Here is a 27900-nt window from a genome sequence, read left to right on the forward strand (position 1 = left end):
TCCTTCCCCACTGCAAAGAATTTGAAGGAGACTGTTAGTTTCAATGAGTTCAGCATCACTGCCCTACCAGACCCCTCTCCACTATGTTATTGCAAAAGAAGACAATTTGGCTCCAAATGACTAATGCAATTCTTCTAAAAAAAATTTAAAAATTTCAGTCTTATCTGAGGTTTTTGAATGCATACCTGAGATTAGCGTCATTAATTCATAATGACCTTCCATGTGGCCTTTATGGGCTGAGATTGCTGTGCATGTTAGTATATACTGGGCAAAAATATTGCTGTTAAATGATAGACTGTATTAATAGGCAACAGGGCAAAATCCTAGTTTCTCTTTTAAAAAAAAATACTGAAAAGAGGGAATTTATGCACTTTTAATGAGTATTCCGTTTGCCAAAATCTCTCATATTGGTCCAGAGGTTTGGAATGAAGAATTATCATTTGAAGATGAACAATGCAAGTTCTGCTGCAATTTCAGTAGCAATCCCAAGACCTGTTTTCTTTATGTCATGAAAACTTTAGAAACATTAACAGTGCTGAATTGCCACTGGTACTGAATAATGTGGATTTTATTCTTGCCTGTACTCTTCTTGTATTCAAGAAAATAATTTAATACTTACTAATAAATAGAAGGTAACTAAAGATGACTGTGACCTAGTCTGTTAAAAATTTCTCAGTACCTTTAATTTGTTAGTAAACTGAATATATTTTATTTAAGCAGAATCATGTATACAGTATATTAACTTTTTTTTCCAGGCAATCTTTACTCAGCACAGAAAGGCCAGATGTATGGGAATTGTAAAAAATCAGGATATGCATAAAAACTGTTCAAGTGCATAAAGCAGCCCCATCTGGAAGACATCTAACAGAAATGAAGTTGTACAAAACCATTCCATTGATAATAAAGCTAATTTTTATGGGTCTGACAAGTATGTAATTATGTTCAGTGGTGCTTTTCAGATTTTATCACAGTCAATAAACCGCAGTGGTAATTTCATTCCCATTTGACATATTTACATGGAAACATTTGATTGGAGGAATTAGTAACCCTGAAAGCCTTGATAGATATGTTTTAATGATCTGTGACCTCCGCAGTCCCTCATCTGTTTATTGTTGCAACAGGCGAGAAGTCGTTCCTCTGTGACCTTTGTGGCTTTGCCGGCGGGACACGTCATGCCCTCACCAAGCATCGGCGGCAGCACACAGGTCAGTAAAGCTGTCTTTACTCTTTGCTGTATTTTCTCCAGGAAGGGAGTCCCTCTACACTGGACAGTAACACAAGTCAAATAGCACGTTACAGCACAAATAATACATTGGCTCATTGTTTACTTTGCTTTTTCTCATTTTTGTAAAATCAGTATGCCCAAGGTCTGCATCAAATCTGTTAGCTCGGAGTTTGAATAATTGCTTGGGGAAGGATGGGGGGTATTTTTGGTTGGGTTTTTTTTTTTTTTTTCCTGAAAGAATTAGAATTGTAAAGACTGACTTTCTTCTTTAAATGAATGGTAAGTCTACTATTTTTTTTTCCGAGGCCCAAATAGATTACCTACTGTGAAGATTTTGCAAGAGTCTGCTAGAATGTCCCTGGGTGAAAATTAGAGACTACGTATAGATTAATCCATTATTTTGGACTGAGGCATAGTTGAAAGCTAGTGTTGTTTCAGTTGCCCTTTTGTAATTTTAAGATAGTTTGTAATTAATAGGTGCAACTTTAAGAGTTACCACATGGCTGGCATGTAAAGCAAGATTTCTCTTCCAGAATTAGTAAAGCTTTCCTACCACCTGGTCATAAAATTTTAATATCAGACAAAATTAAATTGGTTCTTGGTTTCAGAAGACCAGGAAAGGTGTAAGTATTAAACATTTATTAATACATTCTACTTTAATTGTGCTTTTTAGTAGTTCCTTGTAAGTGTTTGATTATTTGAATAGATTTTGTTCAAACAGACGTAGAAGTGTTGCTGTTAAAGCCAGTGTAGTTTTTTGTTTTACTGACTATCATGAGGATAACGTATGAGTTAAGTAACCATTGTCTAATGTACAGTGGAAAGAAATGTCTAACAAATGAGAAGCTATAGTTGTTACATCATGAAATTTCCATGGATTTTGTAAAGGAATCACAGTGGGAGATTTTATTATGTCCCTGTATAAACTAATCTTCATTCAGAACATACACCATCTAAATGTGTAATTTCCTGGAGAGCAGCTACCCTCTTTCTTGAGAGCCTGAAACCGTTCTTCCCACCCTGTTTTCAATTTATTTGACCAACCATATTTGGAAGAGACTTTGATGCTTTCAAAAAGGTGGGGTTTTCAGTGCCGGTTAGGCAATATCTTGAAACGGATAACCCCCCCCGCCAAAAAAAAAAGTATATTCAGGGCCAAATTTTGCTTGCAAATCTAGCTAGTAATCCTACTTGCAGAATTATTTTTTTTTTTCTGATAATAAGGAACATCAATTTGTGGGATAGTACTGCCACAGTCGGTTCCCATTCACTGCCAGAAGTTTATGTTTTTCAAGTGACCAAGAAAAGTCATTTAGTAAATATAATAAGTTCTCTTAGTATTACACTTTCTGAATGATAACAGGAGCAATTACAACTACTGGAATAGAAGCTGTATGCTTCAGTTGTAACTAACAGCTTCCATTTTTCTGGAGCTTTGAAAAATCTTCACGTATTAGCACAAGTTGGCCAAATGTGGGCTAAGAATGTTTTTCTTTAGGAGAAATAAATCATTGTTCTTAGTAGGATAGGAACTACCCCTTGGTTTTATTGGCCTACCATGTTACACATTGGGGTCTTGCATATGTCTAGGACTCACAGTTCATGCAGCCACACAAATAGTAAACAATTATTTCAAAATGGGGAAGTAAAAGAACTGCAAATTCTTGTATGTACCCTTCTTGTCTTTACCTATTATGTGAGTGCAGATCTGGTTTCTCCTAAATGTAAGTCCCTATAATCAAATATATATTTATATTTTTTGTATCATTAGGCCACAAGCAATAGAAAAAATATTTTCCTGATTTCTGTACAAAATTAGGCTGAAAATATGGTGTTTTCCTGGTGAAAAGCTGTCTAGGTTTTTGAAGGCATTTTGCCCTTCTTTTGCCAGTGTGGTAGAGACTTCTTGTGCTATGATCACAGGGATTTACAGGTTATAGATCATGAAGCTTGCATCTAGCAAGCATAACTTTATATTTTATGTCAGGACTGGAGACTCGTTATTACTTTGCTATTAACTTTATACTATACAGGACAGTATCTCAGAGGCAGAGGGATCTATCTTTTTGGCATTTATCTGCCTCTGTGGCACAAACAATCAGAGAAGATTCTTTAGCAGAAAAATTATCTGTAGCTTCTATTTGTTTCAAGGAGAATGACACAATCCACCTTTGCCTGCATTGTTGTACTTACATGGGTTCCCTTGTATTTTCATCCTGTGCTCAACTCTATCTCAGTCATTAGCTGCATGCACTCCTCTTTGTACCTTTTTTTTTCCTCTGTCTCCAGTTGGCACAGTTTTCCCCAAGCAGAATGCCAAAGCAAATTACAATCAGGTTTGAAAGGGATAGGTATCAAAAATAGTCTAAATGGCTTAAATAATTCCCTACTGTAGTACAAGCTGTCTAGGGGGCTGACATAGAACATCTTCCAAACCAAGATTACTTCTATCACTTGTCAGAGACCCTTCATTCAAGGGCAAGTGAGCAAATCCTCACATGTAGTTAGGGAGTCTTAACCAACTTAACAAGCCTACTCTCATCCCAGCCTCAAGGCCTGAGATGTCCTGACACCCCAGAGAAATGTTCATCTGCTGTTAGATATTTGACACAAGAGAGGACTGCCTGTAGGATCAGCCACTTAGTCTTTTGATACTCCTGATTCTGGTATTTCTTACTCTGTTCTTCTCTTTTTAGATGAGATTATTTGTATCTACCTGGAAAAATACCTTTATCTAGTGAAAGATGCATTTTCTTTGGAAATATTAAAGGGAGCAAGAAGTATAACTTGGTGTGAAAAAAATGACAGAATATGGCCCTTGGTCACTCTTGGAGCAAACTGTAGGGACTAGTTTGGTAAATAGGATGTTATCTGTTGAAGAGATGTTTTTGCTTTTTAAATGAAAAGAAGTGCACGAATGTTAAACTGAAAGAAAAAGCCATTAGTTTTAAGACTTGAAAAATGTTTGTACTTATGTATTTGCAAACATGATGCAGATTTCCTTGATAGAGGCTTTCTCAACTGTAAGGTAGGAACAGATAATTTGACCTGTCAAGATTTCTGATGTTTTACCAGTTGACATTTTTATTCAGTGTTAAATACGTTATGTCCTTAGTGACTGATGTGGTCCTGTGAGAAATGCACACTTTGAACACAGAATAAGCAAAGTCCTTGACTGATTTTGTCCTGGGAAAATGTTCTGTCGTTATTTTATTATCTTAAGGCACCTTCTTACAGTCCTATTCTGAAAGAATCTGTCTATAGAATTCTGCAGGTCTTTTACTGACTATGTAAATATCCGTGACCTCATTTTCTGTTTTGCGAATTGAAGCAATGGCAATTTGGAGTGGTCCAGAGTTTGAGCGGAATTTTATCACACTGTAAAGAATACTTACATCTCTGTCTGTCGAATGCTTTACCATAGACACTTGTGGCTGCCTAGGCTGTGATAAACTGTCTGAAGAAACTTGGACAGCTTGCAGTATCAGCCAGTGCTATGTGGTAAATAAGGGACAGCTTGTGGTGCTGCAAGAATGTATGTGCCACAGTTATGGTGTCTCAACAAGACTGGGAATAAAAAATTTCATCTTTTGAGTCATCCTGAAGCAAGTGCTTTTGAGTCGTATTTTGTTCCAGTAAGAAAATCTGCCTGAAGATAGGAAGATAAATAAATAAATAACATTGCAAATTTTAGCATTCACTGAATTTAGAATTAGTTGCATTCCACAAAGAATCTAAGTGATTATCTGAATTTTGTAATAAAAAAAGTGAATACCCTCTAAATCAACCACCAAAAATACACACACATACACGAAAGAAGCATATAATATCACATAATTTTAATATTTTGCCTTAATCATGATCAACTAGGAAATTATATAAGAGAGAAAAAACAAGCAAGCGTAATTATTTCTGGCTTGAAATGCAAACATGAAAACACTTAATAATTTTAAAATGTCTTTTCTTTGTGTTCTTATTGTTCTGTTCTCCTCCTTTGTTTGTCTTTTGGTATCACTCTAGTTTTCCATTCTTCAACATGTTGCTTCCATTTTGTGCTGTAGTAGCTGGCTCAGTCCAAGAGTGCTGATCAGTAAACAGCCTGTGTTCTCTTGCATGAAATCCCTTTTTTAATGCTGGTTAGTACTCCTGCAAATTGCAAAAACCCCATCCTCATCTTCTACACAATGACAGTCTACATTTGCTTCTCATGTGTTGGTTGTGGTGGGATCTTCCTGGTCATGATAGAAATACATTACAGCAGTAGAGTGTTAGCAGGTAAGTACACCTTCTGTGCACAGCACCTGTGTGGCAGTCACCATGAACTTATGGAGCTGCTTAAGAAGATTGTGTCTTTGTTCAAATATTTTCATGAATTTTGAAGATGGTAGCTTATATCGTACACATCACTGTTTGTATGATTACTTCTGCTCACTCATTTCAATCTTGTGCTTCTCAAGACATTTATAGGTCAGTGTAATAAAGAAAGAAAATTTAATAGTGTTTTTTTTTTTATCCAGATGAGTGACTCACTTTGTGTTTCTATTTCTCATGTGAACTGCTCTTTTACTTTAATGTGTAGTTATATTACTCGGCATTGAATTTAATGTAAAATGTAGCCTCTTCTCTTCAACTTCCCCACCACAGCTTAAAAAATTATAATGTTGAATACCACAGAAAATGTAGCATAGTAAGGAGACTTATTGCTCTTTTCAGCAAGGGAAGAGGTGAAATTTGAAGAGCATCTCTGTTGGTTTTTCTTTTCCATTTGTGCCAACATTTGCAACAGAATGTGGAACTTGATTGTAGCAAACCTTTGACCAGAAAAGACGCCAAAACCCTGGGTTTTTTAAAACTTTCTCCCTACCTCAAAGAAATTGTCTAGTGGCAAGAGAAAAAGAAAACTTCAGTCATGGTTTAAGAAGAACAGAATAGGTAGAGCTGACGAGGCTTACTGGTTAGCAGCAGCTTTAATAAATGCTTTTATAGTCTGGTGCGCACCATTAACTGACCCTTTTATCATTTGCTTTCACAAAATTTGATTGTTGGAGCTCAGATTTTTCATGTTAGGTGACTTAAACAACTGATGCATTTCAGAAGTTGGTTGCAGTATTGTCAAAAATGCAAACCCATTTCTTCTGTGATCCTGTGGTCAGGAAATGGAGCTTTTTGAAAGTACTTGTATTTTAAAACAAAATAAAGGCCCAGAAAGTGGGTCCTTGATCTTGGAATGTATATCCTTACATTTCCCCCCCCCCACAGCTTCTTGACCATTGGGTCGTTTTGGGGCACCTATCGGGTTTTTTTCATGGTGAGGCACAGACAAGTCTTCTATAATAGTAATGGGAGGGTAGGGTGGTTTGGGTTTTTTTACCTTTATTGATCTTTAAATAAGTAGATTTTGTCCTTGTACATTTTTGGATACACTATTTTATAGTTTTTACATATGCTTTTTATTGTTTAAAAAATATTGTTAATATTGATTTTTTTTGTGTTATTTTAATTTTGTATGAATTAGAAACTTGTTTGGAGGTAAAGAAGAGTCCTGGAATTTTTAATGGCAGCCCATATTAAAAAAAAATATTTTTATTGCCTGAAATGTCTGGAGGCATGAAGAGTGGAAGGAAAATTGGGGCACAAAAGCTTATAAGAAGCATTCTGGCCCAAAGATAGGGAAGACAAAAAAATACTTGAATGAGTAGGTCTGTGGAAAACTTTAATAAATAAACAAATAAATAAAAGTACTCCTGCTATAGATAATATAGTCTTCAACATCCCCCAACCCAAAGAAATACCTAGTTATCTCTTAGATTTTTTCAGCTGTACTTATCAACCTGGTTAATTTTCCATGTGCAGGTACTAAGATTTACAGGCTATGTTAGACTGTCTTTTTTCCTCCTGGTTTAGTTGGCTTTTGTTTTGTGGTGCTGCTGTGATGTATTTTCTGTCAGGTGAGATTTACACATAGTCCACTTGAAAGGAGCAGTTAGCCTCAAAGCTTTCCTAAGGAGAAACTTCCTGGAGCAGTGGGCAAGGATTATAATTTTTCTTATGGTCTCGATGGAATTTGCAAGACCTCCTGGCTTCAATGGGCACTTGCTTGGCTCACAGCCCCACTGACCCTGCTGTGGCACAGCAACAAACCTTTACTTGATCCATTCTCCCTTGAATGGCAAACTAAAAATCTACTTTCAGTTCAGATCTACCTTTTTTACAGAGGGGCAAGTTGGCAAGGTTCTAATGCATTTTAAATGAAAGCAGTTAAAATAAATGTGTATGTTATCTAAAATACCTGTGGCTTTTCTACTTAGGCTTGAAAATGTTGCTATCTTCTTTAATACTAGATGATGAAATAAATCAGAACAAGAAATCTTCAGTTCAAGAACAGGTTACATTGCTAGGGAGTCTACGGCCTCCCAGAGAGTTTAATTGAAGAAGTAGCTGGTACCATTCAAGCTGCTGGGAGAATCAGCTTCTCCAGAGCAGAGTGTCAGAGTCTGACAAGAAAACCCCATTTGGGGCAGGAAAGACATACTTTCTAGCAGTCTCAATTGCTAGACTGTCCAGCGTAGAGGCTTCAGCGTTGTGTCCTGCCCCTTCACCTTTCCTTGTCCCATGAAACAATAACTGAAAAACAGCGACTGGTATTCTCTCCAGCAACTGCTAAAAGCAATTATTCCAACTCTTTATGGAGCTTTCAGAAGCTGCTCTGTTGTCCTTTGGTCCAGCAGAATGGGCTTTTCAGGCCTTGAGGATCTTGCATATCTTTTTCCCTTGGGAGGGAAAACCCCAACAATCTCCAAGAATGAAAAATGCAGATTTCTCTCTCTCCTCTGGCAAATATTCTGGCAAAGTTTGTTTTGAAGTCTTGAGTGTCTCATGCTATAAACAGGCTTGAAAAATTTGGCTTGGAGGCATGGCCATTTGGGAGTGGCCTTTAATTACTGATTGCAGAAGGCCACTTTTACTGATAGTCTTGTGCTGGTAGTATATCTTCTGGCAGTCTGAAAAACGTCACATTGTACCTGCTAATAGGCTTAGGGTTCAATTTTGATACTGCCAGTTGTAGAGCGCTGAATATTCTACAAGGTACATGTCTGTCCCTTGGAGTTTTGTCCAGACTTCTTAGTCCCTATGAAGTCTCTAGAATAAATACTTCTGAAGGCTTGCACAATGCAGAGAAGATCACCTAAGTTAGGAGCTGCCTTTAGTCTTTTGCATACAAAAAGAAACCTGTTTCCTCCCTATATGGTAACTACATGTGCCAGAATATTTCTGGGACAACCAGTTGGAAAAATGGGATGCAGGTTCATAGCTAGGCATCACAGTGTGTGTATCTGTCATGAGATTTTATTTTGGTACCTTCTAAGGGGTGGACCCTTCCACTGGAAGGAAAAATAGTCTTTTCACATAGTAAATTAGACACTAGAGATTTTTAGTTTCCTTCAATTAGCAATCTCATAGAAATTTTCCATTTAGTTACACAGTCAGCAGATTGAATTTTGGTCTTCTAAAAATATTATTGTCCTAGTCTAGGTTTGGTTGTTGGTTTTTTGTTTGGTTTTTTTTCAAGTCCTTCTGCTGAAAATTGGCCTACTGTTCAGAAAAGATTCACAAGGGCAGAAGACTAGCAGGCAAGAGAGGGGAATGGAGCACTGAGTTCTGATTCATATTCTCAGTCCTGGTTTATTTATGTTATTTAAAGGATAAGATTAAAAATCCATGACTGGAGACAAAGATACTTTCTACATGGAGATGTTCCTTTCTGAGCAAGTTCTGAATACAAGCATTAGCCTGATTTTTCACCTTCTGTCTTCAACAGTGTTGTTTTCAGGGCTGTTCTTGACCCAACTTTAACAGCAGGTGCAGGGTGAGAAGAATGCCTGGTTATATTTTCATGAAATAAGACCAGTAACATGGTTACTCTATTTCAGTGCAGTTTTTTCTCCTCCTTTTTTTCTGCTGTGTAACACCACATGGGGAGTGAGCTGGATACTGATGAGTATATGTCATATTTTTCAATTAGTACATTTTATTTGGAAATTTATTTTGTATTTGTGTTTGCTATATATATACAGAATAAAAGCTATCTCAAGGGATATGCCAGAAATTTGAACTTGTCTTCCTTTTCTATTGATGAAAACTGATAATGATTCTCTTGTCAACTTCTAGGAGAGAAACCATTTAAATGTGATGAGTGTAACTTCGCTTCCACAACGCAATCGCATCTGACACGACATAAGCGTGTCCATACTGGAGAAAAGCCTTACAGATGTCCCTGGTGTGACTACAGGTAATGAGTCATTAACTAAAGCATGATGAGAGAAGGGTTAAGGTGATCAGATGAGGTTCATTTGAAGTCACCAATAAAAATATATTGCCATTAAAACACCATCAGGGCAGCAGTAATTGCATATTAAATTAGGAGCTGCATTTAAAAACTTAGTCTTCAGTATTTAGGTATTACTTTATAAAGAAAAACAAATGATGGGAAACCTTTTAGTGGTAACACTACAGTGCTAATGTTGAGTATTTGTTTCACAGCTGCTCTAGTGTCTGTTAAAATTCTCCATGGTGAGGCCACTTATCTGCATCGCCTTTTCAAATCAATTGCGGTTCTGGAATTTTTCTCGGTTGAGTTGAAACCAGTTCACCAAGAAAGAAAAAGTTCTCTAAAAGGCTTAGCAGCCTAAATGCTCACCAGACACTTATTAGAACAGGAAGCAACTGGAGCTAGTTACAGTTCTGCAGTCTTGCTCCAGTTTTCCTTCTCCTTGCCAGCCCAGGGTATTTGGATGAGAGTTGGCCCTAGGGTTGGTTCCATGGCAAAGCCTCCCATGTTGCGCCACTAAAACCCATCCTGTTAGGGCAGTAGATTAAATTCTCAAAAATCACATGATTTTGTTGTTTGCCTCCTGTGTCTTTGGTTCATTGTAGACTACTTATTAAATGATCTTATATTGCTTCTTGGGTGAGTCTTTACTCTTAAATGCTTCTTTTACAATCTTGAATACTTTTAATACCTGGCAGTGAGGTAGCTAGTCTATGTGTACTATAAAGGAATCCACTGAAGTTTTTTATGGGCAATTTGCAACAGTGGATGTTCAAAAAGTTTTTTAAAATTTTGCATTATATTTAATAAATGACACATGATTAGATGTATGCGTTGTGATGCATGCACGCAAGCAGAGAAAGTTAAACATTTGATTATACCACTATAGCATTTTTTATTTTCTTTTCATGCTGAACACACAATTGTAATGTTCCTTTAGTGTCAGTTTTAATGTAGTTTCCTAAAACAAGAGTATATAGCAAAGCCTAGGATTTCACGCTATTTATGAGCTACTTTACAGAAAATTCTTGTACAGAAAGCTTCTGCAGTGATCATGCAATTTCTGTGCAAAACTTTTTGTTGCACTGTTTTGTGCATGTGCGGCAAATGTTCTGTGAACTTTTCTGAGCACCCATTAAATCACTTTCTAGAATTGCAGAGAACTGAATTTGATAACCTTTAAGGGACAGGGCTTTATTCTGTGCTGCTACCTTAAGGGACTGCCTGCTTTGGTTTTTTTTGTTGTTGTTGTTTTTTAATAAATGGAAATGTTTCTGTCAGCTTCAGTAAGTCATCTAAAAATGAGAGGTGATTTTCTGTGGTCAAAGCAGTTGTGTTAAAAGGTCTGTGTTGAGTGAAGTGAGAGCAAATAAGCAATAGTGTGACATGATGTGCTGCAATGAAGGTAAAAGAAGCACTGTCTTTAAATGCTATGTGTTTGAGGAGACTTAGTCTTGCAGTCATCCACTTTAATGAACCATCCCAATTGGCAGGAGTAGTCTTATTACAGGACTAGGTAATGAGAAGTGGGTTACAGTGGGTTTGAGCTCCTTGGCTTGAAGACCCTAGAGACTGGGAGCACTGTAGATGTGAATCAGTTTGAGGTTTGTTATGTACATGCAATTCCCTCACTCAGAATGACAAAATAACTAAATGCTCTATTGAATGAAAGATAGGAGATCATTTTACTTTGAGTGGACAGTTTTCTGTATGAGATATAAATTCCAAGAAATAACAAGTTTTTTTAGTAGTATTTTTTATACTGGAGGTTATTAGAGAAGATGCAAACATAATTTAATTTGTCAGGATCAACAAGAAATATCTGAGTATACTTTGCCTCTTTATTATTGAAAAATAAATGTTTCATGGCAATAGGATGTTAGTTTCCATCCTTCTCAGGCCAATTTTTACCTAATCTTCGGAGGTTGATCTCTACAGGTACCAGCTGATGAAGCTTTGATTATGCAGGAAATTTGTTCTGAGCTCAGCTGAAAAACATCTGGCAGGGATGCAGGAATCCGAGCTGTGCTGCTGCAAGCTCATAGAGGCAGTGAGGCACTCTGTGTAGCTGCAGAGTAACCCATAGAGGAGTTGCTGTATTTATTAGCTCAGCAGTCCTGCTTGTGCCTGCCAGTTTCCACAGTCCTGGGATATTAGCCAGCCTTGTTGGCTGTATACAAGTATACGTATTTTTCTCTCTATCCAAATGTCTCTTTGTTTTAAAATACAATTTTAAGGGAATCATATGTTGCCTCCTGGTCAACTCACCCAGTATTATCTGTTTCAGTGGAAAGGAATTAGCAATGCTGTAAATAATATTGTTTGCACCAGTTCAGCAGATAGTATGTAGTCTTGCAAATGTCACCTACAAAAGATATTAAATGAAGATTTTAAAATCTGCTGACCTAGTGATAAAATTCATCCCCATGTCTAGTGGTTGAGGTCTTGTGGTGCTTTCAGCTCAGACCTTGCACTGTAAGTTCATCCAGACTATTTCAGATGTTGCTGTTTAGTGTTGCTTGGCAACTGCAGACTCTTACAGTTTCAGCGAGGTGAGTATTCCTCTTTTTGTGTCGGGATATGGAGGAGAGTATTGTTAGTGCTACCATAAAGCCACCTTTCACTGATAGATGAAGTTATGTCTCTATTCTGTCTAAATGTCTAAATACAGGGTATTTTAATTATTCCTGTCAAGCTCATCGGTGCTCAGACTGTTCTTGGAGATTCTTGATTTCAAGCTTTTCATTTCCTCAGCCTGAAATTGTGAATAATCATCCTGCAAAAACTCTTACCAGTTTAGTGAGTGAAAGGCTAGCTAACCCTGGCTAGAAGTACAGAAAAAGGGCTATTAGAAGAAACTAATCTGAATTTAGGAACTGTTATAAACTTTATAAACTGAAGGGAAATAGGCTGTAAGATACTGTAGGGAAAAGTGATTATGGCTGCATGGAACAGAAAATGGAATTTATTCCCTATATAACACATGTAATGAGAAATTCTCTTCTTTACTAGAAAAAGACATGAAGGGCTGTGGTTTTCTGAAGTGATTAATAAATTAACCTAGCATTTTTAGCTCACAAATTATATATTCTGTATAGTATGCATATTCCCACAAAAAATGAGAGATTTTGCTCACTTTATTTTACCAAGTTGCTTTTATAATCTATGCTTATGGCTATAGTTCAATACTCTTGAAAAAATGTTACCTTTCATCTCTAGAGTTTGTACTGTGACCACTTGATACTTATTTTTGTCTAATTTTTTTTGTATATCGATAACAAAGAAATGAACATCTGCTGTTCTATACAGTAGTATGCGACTTCAAGTAAAAAGTATAATTTAAAATTATATTTTCAGTCTAGGTTATAAAATCTAATTTCTTTTGAAGGAACAAAAATATAATATATATGTTCATAAATACAAAAATTTGCTCCTTAAATGTTTCGGTTGTATTTTTTTCACGTTTGTGTTTTCAACCTAGGTTTTCCCTATTTAATTAAAAATATGCACAATTTTCCTTTGCGTTTACTTTTTCAAATCACACAGCATGTCTCTCCATTCTGAAGTCAGTGTGCTTTGTCATACAAAAATATTCATTCACTCTTAATTAATGTTCAACTTAATTTTATAATACAGAATTGGTCTCACAGGGCCCTGCACCACCATTACATATGCAATGCTTATTTTATATTTCTTAGTAATTTAAAAAAAAAATGTGTTATGTGTCTGAACTTTTCAGATGACACGATCCTACAGTTATACTGACAATACTGTTTACATTTGACAATGGACACAGTAAGTAACGAGGAGCTGTATAACCTCCCAAAAATGAGCAGCAGCACCTGTAAACAGATTTCTAAATCTGTTGGTTGAATAGTCTGTGGCCAAACTTTCTAAACCTGCAACATATTTAGGTAGCTGAATTTGACCTGATTGCAGAAGTGCAAAACTCCCCTAAGTCTGATGATGTCAATGAGAGATGCAGATATACAGCATTTTCAAAAACTTGACTGGTTTTGTGCATGGGTCTAAATTATGAATGGGAAATCTCATTTTAGTTATATGTAAAGCTTCAAATTTAACTCCTACTCGTCCTGACTTTCTGTGTAACTATCACAGCTTCTCAGGCATTTTATGTTCATGGAGTGTGTGAGGAGGATGTTTCATTGTAAAAAATGGATCTGAGTTACATGGTGGGGGCATGCGAAAGTCAGAACCCTGCTTTACTCACGTAGTCAAGTTTGTTGAAATACAGGCCTCAGGAGGAGCACTGGCATAGTTTTATGATGCAGAGGGAGTATTGCTACAACTTTGACCATGAGAGTGTGGGACAGGTATAATGTTAATGTGCTTTGTGCCATCCCTCTGCTGTAATTAAACAAAATGACTTTAATTTCTCTGGGATTGCACTGTACGGTCTGTTTTGCACAGTAGACCCATGACGGTGAGGGGAAGCAAAGGAATGGAGGGCAATATCCAGGGTTGTTGCTCAGACATAGATAAGAAGGTATAGAAAACAAACAGCCAGGCCAGCAAAACAGCATTCATTCCTTTCTATAAGGTATATGACTTGTGAAGGATGTCTTACAAGACTGTGAATAAATAGCATACATTTTTAATATAATTATGTAAGCTAAAATAAATATTTTACATTTATTATGCATAATAAAATAATTAGACAACATTCTGTAAGGGAATATGGCATCTGAAATTCCAACTGCAGAAGGATTCATTGCATATTTTCAGCAGCAGCAGCAGCATGACTTAGGGGGAGTGACTCCACAGGGGCTACTTTTCTTTTTTTGGACAGCATCCCTAGGGAGTTCCTATTTCCCTCTGACTTACAGTATCTGTTCATAGGTTGTAAAGACCAGTTTATAATACACTCCAGGATTTGCACCTAAGTCATAAGAATGTGCAAAGTAAGTGTTTTCTCTCTGATTATTTCGGTGAATTCAATAACGTTTAGATATGATTGCATCAGCTGGGCACTATTCCCTAGTTATATCAAGGATAACTAGGGACTACTTTACAGACGAGGTACGTACCTCATGTACTACCATATGTACTAATTCACAGCAAAACTGAAAGGCTATTAAGGCAAATTCTACATAAAATGATGAAAAAATTTACCATTACAATATTAGCATTAATATGCTTTTGTAACCAGTGAAATTTTTAACATGCATATATAAGAAATATCTAGGTTATAGAACTGCGTAGGCTGATGAGGATTCCAGGTGGCAACCACCACTGCACTGTGGAAAAACACTTTTTTATATATATCACAAAGGCAGAATGGTTAAAATAAAAAGTGCATATACTTTGTATGAATACAAAGTTGCTAAGGAAAATAATGCATGTATGTAATAGAACAAGCTGGGCCTTCAGGAAGCACTTCAGCTTCTGTTGTGTTTAGCAGCATGAGTTGAGGATATCCAGTGCCTTGTGCTAGCAGACTTATAAACAAATGAAGATAGAAGTTTAGAGAGACGTTCTGTCAGTGCATGGTCATAGTTCCCAGATGCAAACTCCTCAGAATATTATTCACTCCTTAGTTTTTAATAAACATTCAGATAAAATATTTGGAAATATTTCTGTTAATCTGGAATAAAATACGCTGTAGCATTTAAGTACATAAAAAATAATTTGTAATAAAATTTAGATATAATTGCAAAAACACTTTATTTATTCTAGTGAATACATGGCATACAAAACAATGGTTAGAGTTATTCTCTTTATGATGTTTCTGTGGCGTAATAAAACATTTTATCTTCTCAGTTATAGCAAATAGTTTATATGGTAAACTCAGGATGAAAATATGCAATGTTGTAATAGTGCACAATACAGAGCAGCTATCAGGTAAACCAACTTGACCAGATGTAATTCAAACTCACAGAACCAGAGAGCTCACAATTAATGATATGACCCTTGCTTGGAGATGTGTGTGCTGTCTGCACTGACTGATAAATCCTGTCTCTGCCGTTTCGCGAAGGGTGTTGGTGGCAGTGTATAAAAGAGCTGAAACTCCCTCTCTCAGAGCTGTCCCTGTCCAGTGTCACTGCATGGACTGCTTAAGAGAATGTATGCTTACTAGGAAACAATTGTTTCTCCAATAAAGGCATATATGTATGTGCACACACATATGCATTGGCATATGTAGACTTGGTGACTGTGGTCCACAGTGTAGTTGCCATGTTAAGAGGCTTTGGCACAGTATGCAATACCAGAATCATTTTGTGATGTCCTTTGCATTCCATATTTGTAATTAATAGCAAAGTAAATGCACTCTACTTGGTAGAAGGGTAGTATGGACTTCTATTAATTTTAATGAATAATACTTACTCCTTAAGTTAAGGAAATCCATGAATAATTCCATGAACAGTGATTACTCAAGCTTCTTTTGTTGATTTTTTTTCTTTCTATTTATTTATTAATTTATTCCTGATGATTAGGGTTCTCCCCTGTGGCCACTCTAAATAAGGGGAATTAAAAATTGCCTTTTTAGTGCAATGGATCTGTGATTCTCATGGTAACACTGAACCATCAGATTTGGGACTTTAAGGATCTGCCCAAGTACCTTTAAACGGGTGATGCAATTGCAAGCACTACTCTAGGCTCATTCTGGGTTGAGTCCTTTGAAGAACAGCGCTTAAGTGATCTATTTAAGCCTCAGTGCTCTGCTAAATCTCAGGGGTGACTACTGAGTTTAATGCTACTGGGACATGCAGCTGGTTTGATATCAATGTAAAAATTACTATCTAGTTTCAGCTTCTGACACCATCTCTCTGTTATGGCCTGTCATGATTGTATCTCAATGCTCTGCAAGTTTGTTCACTCTTTGGGTTAAGTTCTGCAAAAACATTATCAAGCTGATTTCTTTCAGTACTGTCTTCCCCTTGCTGTTCAATTTGGGCTTAGTCCTTAAACTATTCTTCTTATGCAACCTCTTCCCTGCTGTACTGATGCTCTTTTTTTTTTGAATCAGTGTCCAACACACTTAACCCAGAACCTGAAGTATTTGGTGTCTAGGAAATATGGATAAGGCCAATTCATTCAGTGGACAGATTAATGTAACTAATGTCTTCTTTTTATCACATTTTATCTTCTCGCTGTCCTCACACTTCTTTTTTCCTATCATATGTAATCATCGCTGTCTTATCTATTCCTCTTTCTTAAGAAGCGTAAATATCTTATCATAAATACATTTTATTTATTTCTAATATATAGTTAATTAATGTTTACAGTCTGGAACACGAGCATGTATTTCAAACAATTTCAAACAATCTTTAGTAAGTTGTATTTTGATATTAAATGAAGTCTTAGTACTAACCTCAAGATGAATGGCAAGGCTATGGTCTTAATACAGCTTGAAGTAGCAAAAAAGACTTGTAATTTCCTGTTCTTACAGTGCTTCTAAAACAAAAGGACAGTGAAGATCTTGGCTTATATCTAAAAATAAACTTTCATTTTTTAGAATAATTTGTTCTAAAAATAATCATTGGCATCATAGTGATCCTTTTAGATAAAACATGTTTTAAAAAAGGCTAAATAAACTATATATGTTTTCTTTGCTCTTGCGTGTTAGCAGAGAATAAATGAATAGATTTGTTTATTTCCTTTACCATTCCTTAATCCCCAATACAGTCGTTATAAAAGGGCCAAAGCTGTCTTTGGGGGTGGTAAAATCTGCAGGGAATTATTATTATTGCTAACTACCAGCTAAGTACATGGCAGCTAGTTAGCAATCTGAAAATATTTTGGTGGTGTTACAGACCTCCAAAATGAAATTGGTAGACACGAGCCTGTTGTGTTGTACGGGGTTTATTCTCCAGGTTATACGGCTACTACCATATTAAAAAAATTTCTATATTAATGCTGTCTTTGTGACAACCTTCCCTCTTCCTCCTTCATATGTGACATACAAAACAGATTAAAGTCTGGGGAAGGGACAGAAAGAAAATTCTGTTTTGGAGTGGTTCCAGAAAGCAGTGTAGTCTACTGTGAGGGAGAGAAAGGGAAAGGTTTTTTCCATTTAAAGGTTGATGAAAATGAGAGAGAGAAAAGAATTGCTGAATAGAGAGTGAAAGAAGGAAGAAAGAAAAGAAAGAGCTTTTGTGTTTGAGAAAAACTTGTTACTTAGATACTTTTAATGCACTAGAAATGGTGAGCAGTTTTCCAAATAAATATTTGTTAGAAACTCCTGATTTACTGAAGCTAAATAAAATTGCTTGCACATTCCAGCAGAGTTGTCCTTGTCTCTGTACCAGGTTCTGCCCAAATTCTTCTGGCACAGTATGTTGGGGCACTTTGGAAACACAGATGCTAAAGCCTCTGCCATCACCACAAGGTTCCCTACTTGTGTAGTGGAAGTGTGGGTTTGATGCACCAGGCCTGCACCTCCACAGTGTGGCTGGAGGGTGTTTTCCAGGGGCCACAATACAATATGGCGAGACTGAGGCTCTAGAGCAGAATCAGCACCTGGCATTTGGAAGGCTGGTGCTCCTGGCCACCATCTCCCCATTGTGATGGGGAACCCATGTGGGCTGAAAGCTCATATCTGAGAACCTCAGCTCTTTGCTTTGCAGACAGATGCATCAGAGATTTGGGAGTTCAGAGTTCCCAGGATGTTGCTTCATAACCCATGGGTTCAAAGCTGCTGCTTAATGTTGGCCAGTAACAAGGAGAGCTTGTCTCAAGGTTTGCATGTTGCTTTTTCCTGAGCTGCTGGGAGGTGATGCCTTCTCCATAGGAAAATATGGCATAGGAAAGACAGGCCATTTGGTATACAACAGCTCACCTTCCCTAAAACCATTTTGCAGTCTCTGCTGTTATGGTACTCTGCTTTATTCTCATAAGTCATGAGACAATCTGGAGAGGAGCCTGTTGTCCAAGTAACATTAAGTTGCTTGTTACAGCTCTTTTATCTATGATTGGGATGGTCTTTGTGTTTTTGCTAGGCCTGTTTAGGTCTGAATAACAGCTGTAGATTGGTCTGAAAATACAGCTGAGACTTCTTAGGGACTTGCTTTATATAAGCCAGCATATAAAGCCCTCAGTTTTATTATTACAAGCAGCAGAGTGCTGCTCTGGTGTTACAATTTCTTCTCTCTTTTTTTTTTTTTAACACCATTTAAAAAAAATCTCAAAGATACTCACACGTACCATGTGGTGGTGAGTTAGCATTTTAGTTTCTAGTTTCCTTTCTGGCTATTAAAAAAGTTAAAAGTGGTGTTTAGTAGTTTTCATTAAATATTTCTTTTATATTTGGGTTGTTTGTTTGGCTTTTGTCTTTAACCTGTTGCATACTGTATGTACCTGAATTTTGTCTTTTAATATCTTTTAAAATGTGTTCTTTTAATAATGGAAAAATAATTAAGGGGAGAAATATATATATGAAAAAGGTTCTTCTGCATCTTGGATGCCTCAAGTCAAAGCAATTTCTTCTCATTTTATGTCTTCAGAGAAAGGATGAGATCTGTACAGCACTCCTCATCTTCCCCTCACAAGTTAGAATGATGAGATATAGCGTGCCATGAGAAACAAGCTGATGCAACACTATTCTCCTTTTTCCCACTCCCATGGGTCAGAGGATTGGAGTGGACACATTCCTTGATGTTTACCCACCTCCTTCTGTAAATGCATTGAAATAGGAAGGTAGTGGGAACGGGAGGGATAATGAATAGGTGCTTCAGTTCATAGCCTGACAACAAATTGGTTATCCTTCCTAAAGTAAAGAGGAGGTTGCAAAGTGACATTTGACTCTCAAAGCCAGCCCAGATCTCCCTGGTGCTCCCAGGGCTGGTAGCACAGCTGAAGGTTACTCTGACCTCAGGCCAGCTGACCTCTAGTCTAGTCCTAGTTTGGCTTTCCTTCCACTTAGGCATACTGCCCATTTTACTGTGGTTCCTAGAATGTAGGTCCGTATACATATATATGTACTTTTTAATAATTATTCTTTTTATGTTCTTCAGCATTGCTATCATTTTATATTTTTAGTAATGTAATCATTTAAAACACACAAAACTAGATACTCTGCAGTTCATAGTACTGTAAAATTTTTTGTGTTATAATCCTCCAAATACATCAAGTGGTTCTAGTGATGTCATAAACTGCCTGAACATCATCCTCTGGGTTCATTGTGATATTACTAGTACTCCTTAAAATATGGTATTTATTGTTTTATATTTGTAACTTCCATGCATGCTCCTTCCATTTGTAACTTCCATGCATGAATCTTTGTTCAAGATGATTGTGGATTCTCTCTAACAACTGCAGTCTAGGACGTAATTTGTTCTGCTAGAAATCCCACACGGAATGCCATCTCATAATGAGCTTCCTCAAAACATTTCTGTTGAAATTTTACATGTACAATATACAGGGCAAACAATACTTCAAATAATTTTGAAGTTTTAGAAGGCATTGTGATTATTAAAATCAGTTCCTAAGTTTTGATGATGTTTTATTAGAAAAATGTGGTATTTCCTACATCTTTTTGTTAACAAGCTCTTGGTAAAATACAGAGAGCCATTTCCATTAGCAAATTTTGCGATATCTGCTATAGATATTTTTACATACAAAAAGCCATTAGTAATTTGTTTTTGTTTCAGGAAAAAAAGATTTATTTTTAATTCAAAAAGGCAGTTTTTATAGAAAGTCGACATCGATTGCTTTTTAGGCTGATGTCCCTAACTTATGCAAAGAGCTGTGCCAGCCCATCCACTCATCTTTAATAACTTTCTTTAATAACTTTTGAAGCTGCTGGCCAGTTTCAGTGAAAACTGACAACCTGTAGTAATTGCTGAGATAATTTAAGTTCACGTTTCCTGAAAGAGGTGGACAAAGAAAGGAGCAACAGTGAGGAACAGGCAGTCAAAAATCAGCTGTCATGCATTCTTCTCTCTTAAAATCCAGCCTCACCACCCAGTAGAGTCATGTTTTCTTGAAAGGCTTATCTTGAAGGGACATTGTTCGGGAGCTGCTGTTACTGTATTGAGAGATTTAGTGAACAGGGCAAGAACCCATAGGATGATTTCATGCTTCAGTTGGTACAGTGCTGATGTATCAATGTTTTGAGTCCCAAATCAACAGTTTGTTGCAAGTTGTCAGGATAGGTCCTTTTTAAAGGTAAAATTTAAAGGCATTTTTTAAGGATAAAGAAACACCCCCAAATATCTGTATTAATCTTCATAAAAGAGATTATTTGGAAGAGATTTTTACCCAAGAGATTGAGACCACTGACATTTCTCAGTCAGTGAATAAGAAGAAGCTTCCCACTATGGAGATATTATTCCACAAATACTTTCTTTGACACTTTTTCTGTTTTCTGTAAGTCATTCACTGATGAACTGACATATTCATGGGTCTAGACAGATGTGTTTACTTGAGAAAAAGAAGTAAAGTTTGAAAAAATGCCAGGTTCTTTTACATATTATTAGTGATACTGAGCATCCACGAATTCTCATCTCAAATGGTGTCCAGTGGCTCTGTACCTATTTGAAATTCAGCCTCTTCATTTAGGGGACTAAATGTGACTTTCATCACATTTTAATTTGAATTTTAATTACTAGTCTTTAAGATTTTGATCAGCACTAATAAATTATAGCACAGTCATATAGTATTTAGCTGATTGATTTTTGTATGCTGAAATATAGTCATTTCGAAGAGTAGTAAAAATACTTTCAAGTAGAAGAAATTTTTCAAAGATAAAGGAATTTGTACCAGATTTTTTCAAGTCTGTGTCAGACTACAGAGGAAAGTCCTAAATCTGAGCCCTTGTGAGGGCAAAGCAGCTGTGTCCTATCCAGTGTGTTTAAATGCAGTAACATCAAGTCAGGCAATCAGCCGAAACAAGGCTGGCAAGTGCAGCTTTTTGGAATGACTGTGTGTTTCCTGGTGGTTGTGCAAGGTGAGGGATAAGTATACAGTACTGGGTAATGGATAGCTCTGTTAGTGCACTAGATTGCAGAAGTGTATTCTAAAAGGCAAATGCAGCATTTGTTTGTTTTACCTGAGTTCTTGTCCACCCGCATCTGCTCTTGGCCTCCTCTTTTGTTTGGATCTCTTTTCCCTTGGAAGTCTACAACATAACATTAGAAGAATCTTTATTTTCTTTTCCCGCTCTGAAGTGCCCATTTTTAGTTTCAGTTCACCAGTAGCATGGCAGGAGTACTGTAACAGAAAGGATTATAACTAAGCCTCTCTCCATCTAAACATTTCTGTTCCATAGCTCAGTTGGGAATCAGCTCTCACTGGCTGGATAGTGTGTACTCTCATTGGGTTGATACTATAAATCAAAAACAAAGACAGTGGATAAAGTCCTGGCCCCACTGATGTTAATCACATCACCTCCATGTCCTCAGTGAAACGATGATTCTCTGCCAGTCCTGAAGTACTTGCTTCTTAGGAGAGAAATGGAAAGCTGGGGAGTTGGTAGCACCTTCCACAAGACTTTGTATCCTGAACAGTAAAAAAAGTTCAACTAGGCAAGTAAATTGTGGGATCAAGTACCCAAAATTTGCAGAGAGGATCCTGATCTCCTTAAATCATGCCAAAAGATATAAATGCAAAAGCATCTATTTCTTTTGGATTTTCTGTTTTGTTTTTTTTTTTTTTTTATTCTCCTCTGTAATGAGTTTGCAAGTTCTTATACAACTGAATGAGGCATGCTCAGAAGTCCCTGTCCTGGGGAAATGGGTATCTTTTCCTCAAGACTTTTCATCCACTTCTTAGGCAAGCAGGCCCTATTCCTGTATTCTTGGGTATGTGTTAGAGGCCCGAATATTAGACAAGTCAAGATTCATTTAGTTAATAATGATAGTGTGGTCTGCAACTTCATTCTAGTTATTGTTTAGGATTCTTGGCTGAAAGTGCACAGAACAGGGGTTTGGAAGCCTGTTGTTTGGATTCTCTAGGAAGGGTTTGTTTGGAACATAGCTAAAACCAGAAGAACAATTCTGAAAGGAGAGATTAGATCTGCTTTTGGTTCCTGGCAATTCCTGGCTGTCTAATGGCAGAGTTTCAAGAAGAAGGGGATGATACAGGATATTTCATGCCAGGTAATACTTTCCTGGGATAGAGGAGAACAGAATTAGTCTTCCTCGAGATAAAGGCAGCCTAAAACTAGGGAGTTTTACTTCCTGCAATAGTGCCTCAATTTCCAGAAAGTTAGGGGCAGCAGTGTTTCATTATCCAGAGCAGAGCTCCTGATGTTTCATATTGGCAATCTACACTTTCTTTAGATAAAGTAGATGCTTAATTGAAGCAAATATCGATACCTGTATTAGTTCTTTCTTATGTCCACTAATTGTATTGGGAATTTGAATGGTTATGGAGGACAGACTAGGTTGCCTTCTAGTACTGCCACGCCCAACAGTGCATCTAAACAGAAGCTTATTTCTACTTTGTTTTACTGATACCCTGTCTCCCACACCTATCACTACTCTTTTTGCCTATTTTCTGATTATCATGTCCTTCTCAATACTTGGATCGTAATTTTTCCAAGGCCAAGACCATTTTTTCTGTTGTTTCTCCATGCAGCGAATGGTGTAACATCATTCCGTCATGCCACCCTCTAAGGTCAATGTGCTGTGCAGGGGGAACATACCATCTTTTTTGGAGCTACTTTTTGCTTCGTAAATGTAGGACATTTCACCAGAGTGTAGGAAAGCCTGTACTACTGTGGTGGAACCTTACTGTTGCCAGGACTGTGATACTGTTTAGCGGCTAAAACCTCAAAGAAGGTTTTAGAAGCTGAAGTGTAATGTCAGTGCCTAATTCCCATCGTCTCCTTAGAAAATCTCATCTCTCATTTATGGACTAGTCATCCATTCAATTCATGAGAATTAAATGCTTATAAGTAGAATTTTTCAAATATGTGTGCAGTCTTAAGTGCTATTAAAATCAGCATTGACTCTTTTAGTGTGGTTTTGTTTTTAAACCTGACCTTCAAATAAGTGTCTCCCTAAATGCACTTCTGGGTGCATTATTTTTGTTTTGTTTTTTGAGATCATGTCATTGTTATATAGCTGAAGAAGGGGCAGTACTGAAAGCAATGCATCTTGGAGTGCAAGTAGAACTATTTAGACTCAAGTCTCTTCTTTAAAGCACAGCTTCTTTATCTGTAACTATCCAGTATCTAGAAAGGAAGGATTTCAGGATATTGTGAGCTATATTCTTCTCTTACTATTCACCTCATGTTAGCAAGCTGCTGTTCTGTAAACTCTTGGAAATGGCCCTGAAACATATAGACTACTGCATCAATCTGATAACAAAAAGGAAACAAATACATATAGTTGTCTTCCTAAATTTCTATTTACTTAATTTCTGTTTACTTTTTTGGAAAATACTTGGATTATTTATAATAGTTATCCATTAAACTCTTGTGGCCTTTAAAGAGGTATATGAGTTAATGACTTCTCAAAGAATTGTTCTACGAGAGTACTGTGGCATTTTTAGAGTGAGTGCTTAGTTAAAACAGTCACTAAAGGCATGTTATTCACATAGGCATCTTTTGTGTCAAACCTATGTATTTTTTATTATCTATGCATTCGGACTTGATTCACTAATGTAATTTCATATATTTACATATAACATTCAACTTATGAATAGGTACAGTTGTTCTAAAGTTAGTTATGTTCCCTGGAATCGCAAACTGAATTAGCTCTTTAAGGACTGTGTTACTATGATGCAAAATAGATTCAAAGGAATAGTTGGTTTTATTTAAAAGGTGAAGAATGTAGAGGTTTTTTGGTGGTGTTTTTTTGTTCATTTGGTTGATTTTTTTAGTTTAAGAGTGGAACATGTGTTTTCTTTAGCTGTAAAAGCACAATCAAGGCAACATGATAAGTGAGTCAGTGTTGTAAAAGTAAAACTAATTTTGCCTTCACTCACATGAGCTATAGAAGGAGGAAGCTTTATTGTCCCTGGGAAGGTGATAAGGCAGAGTAATTGTATATTATACTGTCCTGGAACATCTGCCTGAAGACTGTTGGAGCAATTCATCTATCATGGACGATACAGCATGTTTTGTCTTTCTGCTTTAACCCATCCCCACTGCTGGCCTGCACGAAGGTTTTGATAGGGACTGTGCCTGGGCTGGGGCTCACATTAATCAGTCCCCTTGTTCAACACTCCAGCTGACATAATTACAACCTGCGCACAGCAGTTATTCAAGTTGAGTCCTTGTCACTCGTGGTGCGAAACTACACAGCTCAGATCCCGAAGGAGATTGCCTTATCACACAGAACAAGGGCTCACAGGAGTTGAAGAGAATAGAAATGGGAAAATGTCTTCCGGGAGTACTATATATTCCTTTAAAATAAGACATTTGAGAGACTTACAAGGGACAAAGAGAAGCATTGTGCAAGGTCTGAAATGAACAGGTTATTATTTTTAAAAGGATTACACAGGCCATTTTTGTGAAATGGACATGCATTATTAAATAAATTCAGTGGTCTTTCTTATCATTCAGTGGCTCTGCCCTATTAGTTTTCTTCAGAAGTGATAAAATAGTTTTTGACTTGTATAAGCTTTAAGTATCTCTCAGTAGAAATCATCAGAACACAACTAATAAAAGTGCACATTTTATGCCAGTAAAATTGGCACACACATAAGGGAAGATCCACGAAGATCAGAGTTAAGGTGAAGGAAGAAGCATGCAAAAGGGCTTTCGAAGATGAGCAAGTTCATTAGTTTCTACTGTAGTATGATATGGCAATGTGAAAGATGAAGCCAAAGAACAAGTTTCATATTTTACCATTTTTTCCCTCTTCTTATGTTAACCCTCTGTGGGAAAAAAGACAAGTCCATAACACTGTCTATACTAAATGAAAGTAGTTTATTTTCATGTAATGTGGTGAGGTTTATTTTTACGTGGTTGTGGTTTTTTTCTTTAAGACCTTTGAATACATGATTATAGGATAATTTTTTGGCATTAGTCTATAAAATTTCCTCAATATGACAGAATGTCATCAGCATCCAGAAGTCTTTTTCCCTGGTGGTTGAATTTTTTCTTCTTGGGTACTAGATCAGTTTTTGAATTAATACCATTTAAACAGTTCCTATTCTTCTCAATTTATAGTGTTGCCCTGATTTCTCATCTAGTTAAAATCATGTGTCTAATATTTAGACACAATTTTTTATAGTTGAAAGAACAGTAATAATGTATCTGTTCTGGGTTGTCCAGTTTTCAGCTAATACTTTTACAAGACAGCTTATCTGCAACTTTGAACAGTCTGAAGTAGAAGTGCTAGAAACTACCTTATACATTTTACTCTACATATAGGTGTACTAGGGAAGTCAAATACATAGTTTAGTGCTTTCATTTCATTTCAGTATCTTGTGGTGAAGTACACAGCACATTGATCTTGATGTGTATGTCTCCAGTCAAAGTCTAGCTACATGAAAACTGCAGTTTCTTACTGAGCAGCAGAGCATCCTTATAGTCAAATGTACTCTTGAAGGAAAAAAAATCAAGTTTTGCTTGCTCCCTACTCTTAAATTCAGTTCGCCTGGTGTGAATGATGCCTGTGAAGTAAGCTCAAAGTACAGAGCCAAATGCTGCATTTACTTACATTTGTGCAGACAATAGCATTATGAGGACATAATCTGAAGAGAATGATGTTTCTCTGATATATACTTTCAACACACATTTTAGATCAGATCATCAATCATACCTCCAACTAAAGACTCAAATTTGACTTTCAGAATCTAAGATGATTTTGCGGTATTGACAGCCAGGAAGAATATATTTTAATTTGCAGACTGAACAAATTTCCATGACATCATGGAAGCACAATAAATGGCTGACCTCACAATGACATTTTTCAGACTTAAACTGTACTTCTTACAGACTTTGAGCCCAGAAAAAGCCTTAAGCTCAGCGAGTGTGACCTTCTACATAAAATAAACTGCATAGGTAGGTGGTTTTTTTCCAGTTGGCTCTGTACTGAGCCTCTTGCATCTGACTGAATTTTGTCATCTAGAAACACATTCAGGTTTGATCTGAAAATATCCAAAGTTGCAAAACCTGCTCCCCTTGTGTGAAGGATCAATTGCTGAAGAAATTGTGCTTTATTTCTCTGTTGAATTTGACTATAACTTGTAGACATTGCTTTTGGTTTTGTGTAGGAATTCTCTAAGTTAACTTGTCCCTTAATCACACCTTTATTCCATGTTAAGTTACTCATGCCCCAAGCTCAAAGGCAATAAGCAAAACAGAAGGGGTATTTATTAAATGTTTTGGAGTTTTCCCCCACTTAACTTCTATTTCTATTTGTAATCACTTTGTGGCTGTTTGTTTAAATGTAGGCAGTAATGCAGGAAGTAGATATACTAGAATTAGTATCTCCGGTGTCATAAGGAGAACATTATATTGCTTGCTACTTCCTTGCTTGTCTAAAGTTGGCATGAGACCTTTTCACTTATAGCATCATGCTAGAAGCTTACATTAAACCAATGGTCCACTAATCCCTAAATAATTTTCAGTGTCACAGCTTTTCATAGCATTCTTGCATTCTTGTAGTTACTTGCATGCATTGTGCAAAGGTAGCAAAGCCTAATATGTAGTTGTATGTGTTATGTGTTTTGATTGAACAGGCCTGGCTTCTGAAACTGTTCTGTATGATGACAGTGTCATCAATATTAATCATGCTGCCAATTACTGCGTCATCTGTAAATTTTATTAGCAGGGATTTTATATCTACTTTTGGCATGCATAACAAAAGCGAATCCTTCATACAATTATTGATGATTCCTTTGATAAATTAGAACATTTGAAATGAGGAAGAAAACGACCATCTCTTTTTGCATGGGGGGTTGGGGCTGGGATAGAGCAAGGAGAGGCAGTGTATTAGCATTAAAAAAACCTACTTTGAGCAGAGATCGTACAGACCACAGTGCCCTGAGTATGAATCCAGGCTGCAAAGCAACAGGATCTACCCTCTAGGGAACCGTGTTGTCACTAAAAAGGCTGAAGGAACTGACACGGAGGCCAGTTGGAAGAAGTACCATCTGCATCTGAGATTGACAGGCAGCCTTTAGGGTCTGTTGCTATCATTTCTAACTCTGGGAACATTAGGAATCCAGTTTCATCTTGTGTAGTCGATAGATTCCACACCCTTTCCTAGGCTCCATCTGCACTTCTGTATCTGTGAAAATACTTTATGTGTTCCTGTGGATATACAAACAGAGTCTACAGAATTGTTCAGTTACTTTATGTGGTCATTAAAAGAAGTACAATAGGGAAAAAACTGATGTTGAAAGGAAATGCGTGTCTTCAATTAAATTCATTCTAGCTTTTTTAAAAAGTGGATGTTTTCCATGGCCTTATTTCAGCAAGGTATTT

At 36.8% G+C, this 27900-nt stretch overlaps 1 protein-coding gene and 1 long non-coding RNA gene across 3 annotated transcripts in view; one reads left to right on the top strand and one right to left on the bottom strand.

Annotated features, from left to right (window-relative positions):
- The window catches only part of ZNF407 (zinc finger protein 407), a 338560-nt gene that overhangs the window by 204076 nt on the left and 106584 nt on the right, over positions 1–27900 (top strand). For both annotated transcript variants that reach the window (XM_032694069.1, XM_032694063.1), the window contains exons 6-7: positions 1122–1205; positions 9395–9515. In XM_032694069.1, the coding sequence (XP_032549960.1) occupies positions 1122–1205; positions 9395–9515 (205 nt within the window). The remainder of the gene's footprint in view (positions 1–1121; positions 1206–9394; positions 9516–27900) is intronic.
- On the bottom strand, positions 10052–26276 carry LOC116789835. Its single transcript, XR_004358178.1, has 3 exons — positions 26231–26276; positions 21565–21725; positions 10052–10082 (listed from the first exon to the last, which is right to left on the bottom strand). It is a non-coding gene; the product is annotated as an uncharacterized LOC116789835 (long non-coding RNA).

The sequence above is a fragment of the Chiroxiphia lanceolata genome, chromosome 1 (genome assembly GCF_009829145.1).
Source record: "Chiroxiphia lanceolata isolate bChiLan1 chromosome 1, bChiLan1.pri, whole genome shotgun sequence".
Classification (NCBI taxonomy): Eukaryota; Metazoa; Chordata; class Aves; order Passeriformes; family Pipridae; genus Chiroxiphia; species Chiroxiphia lanceolata.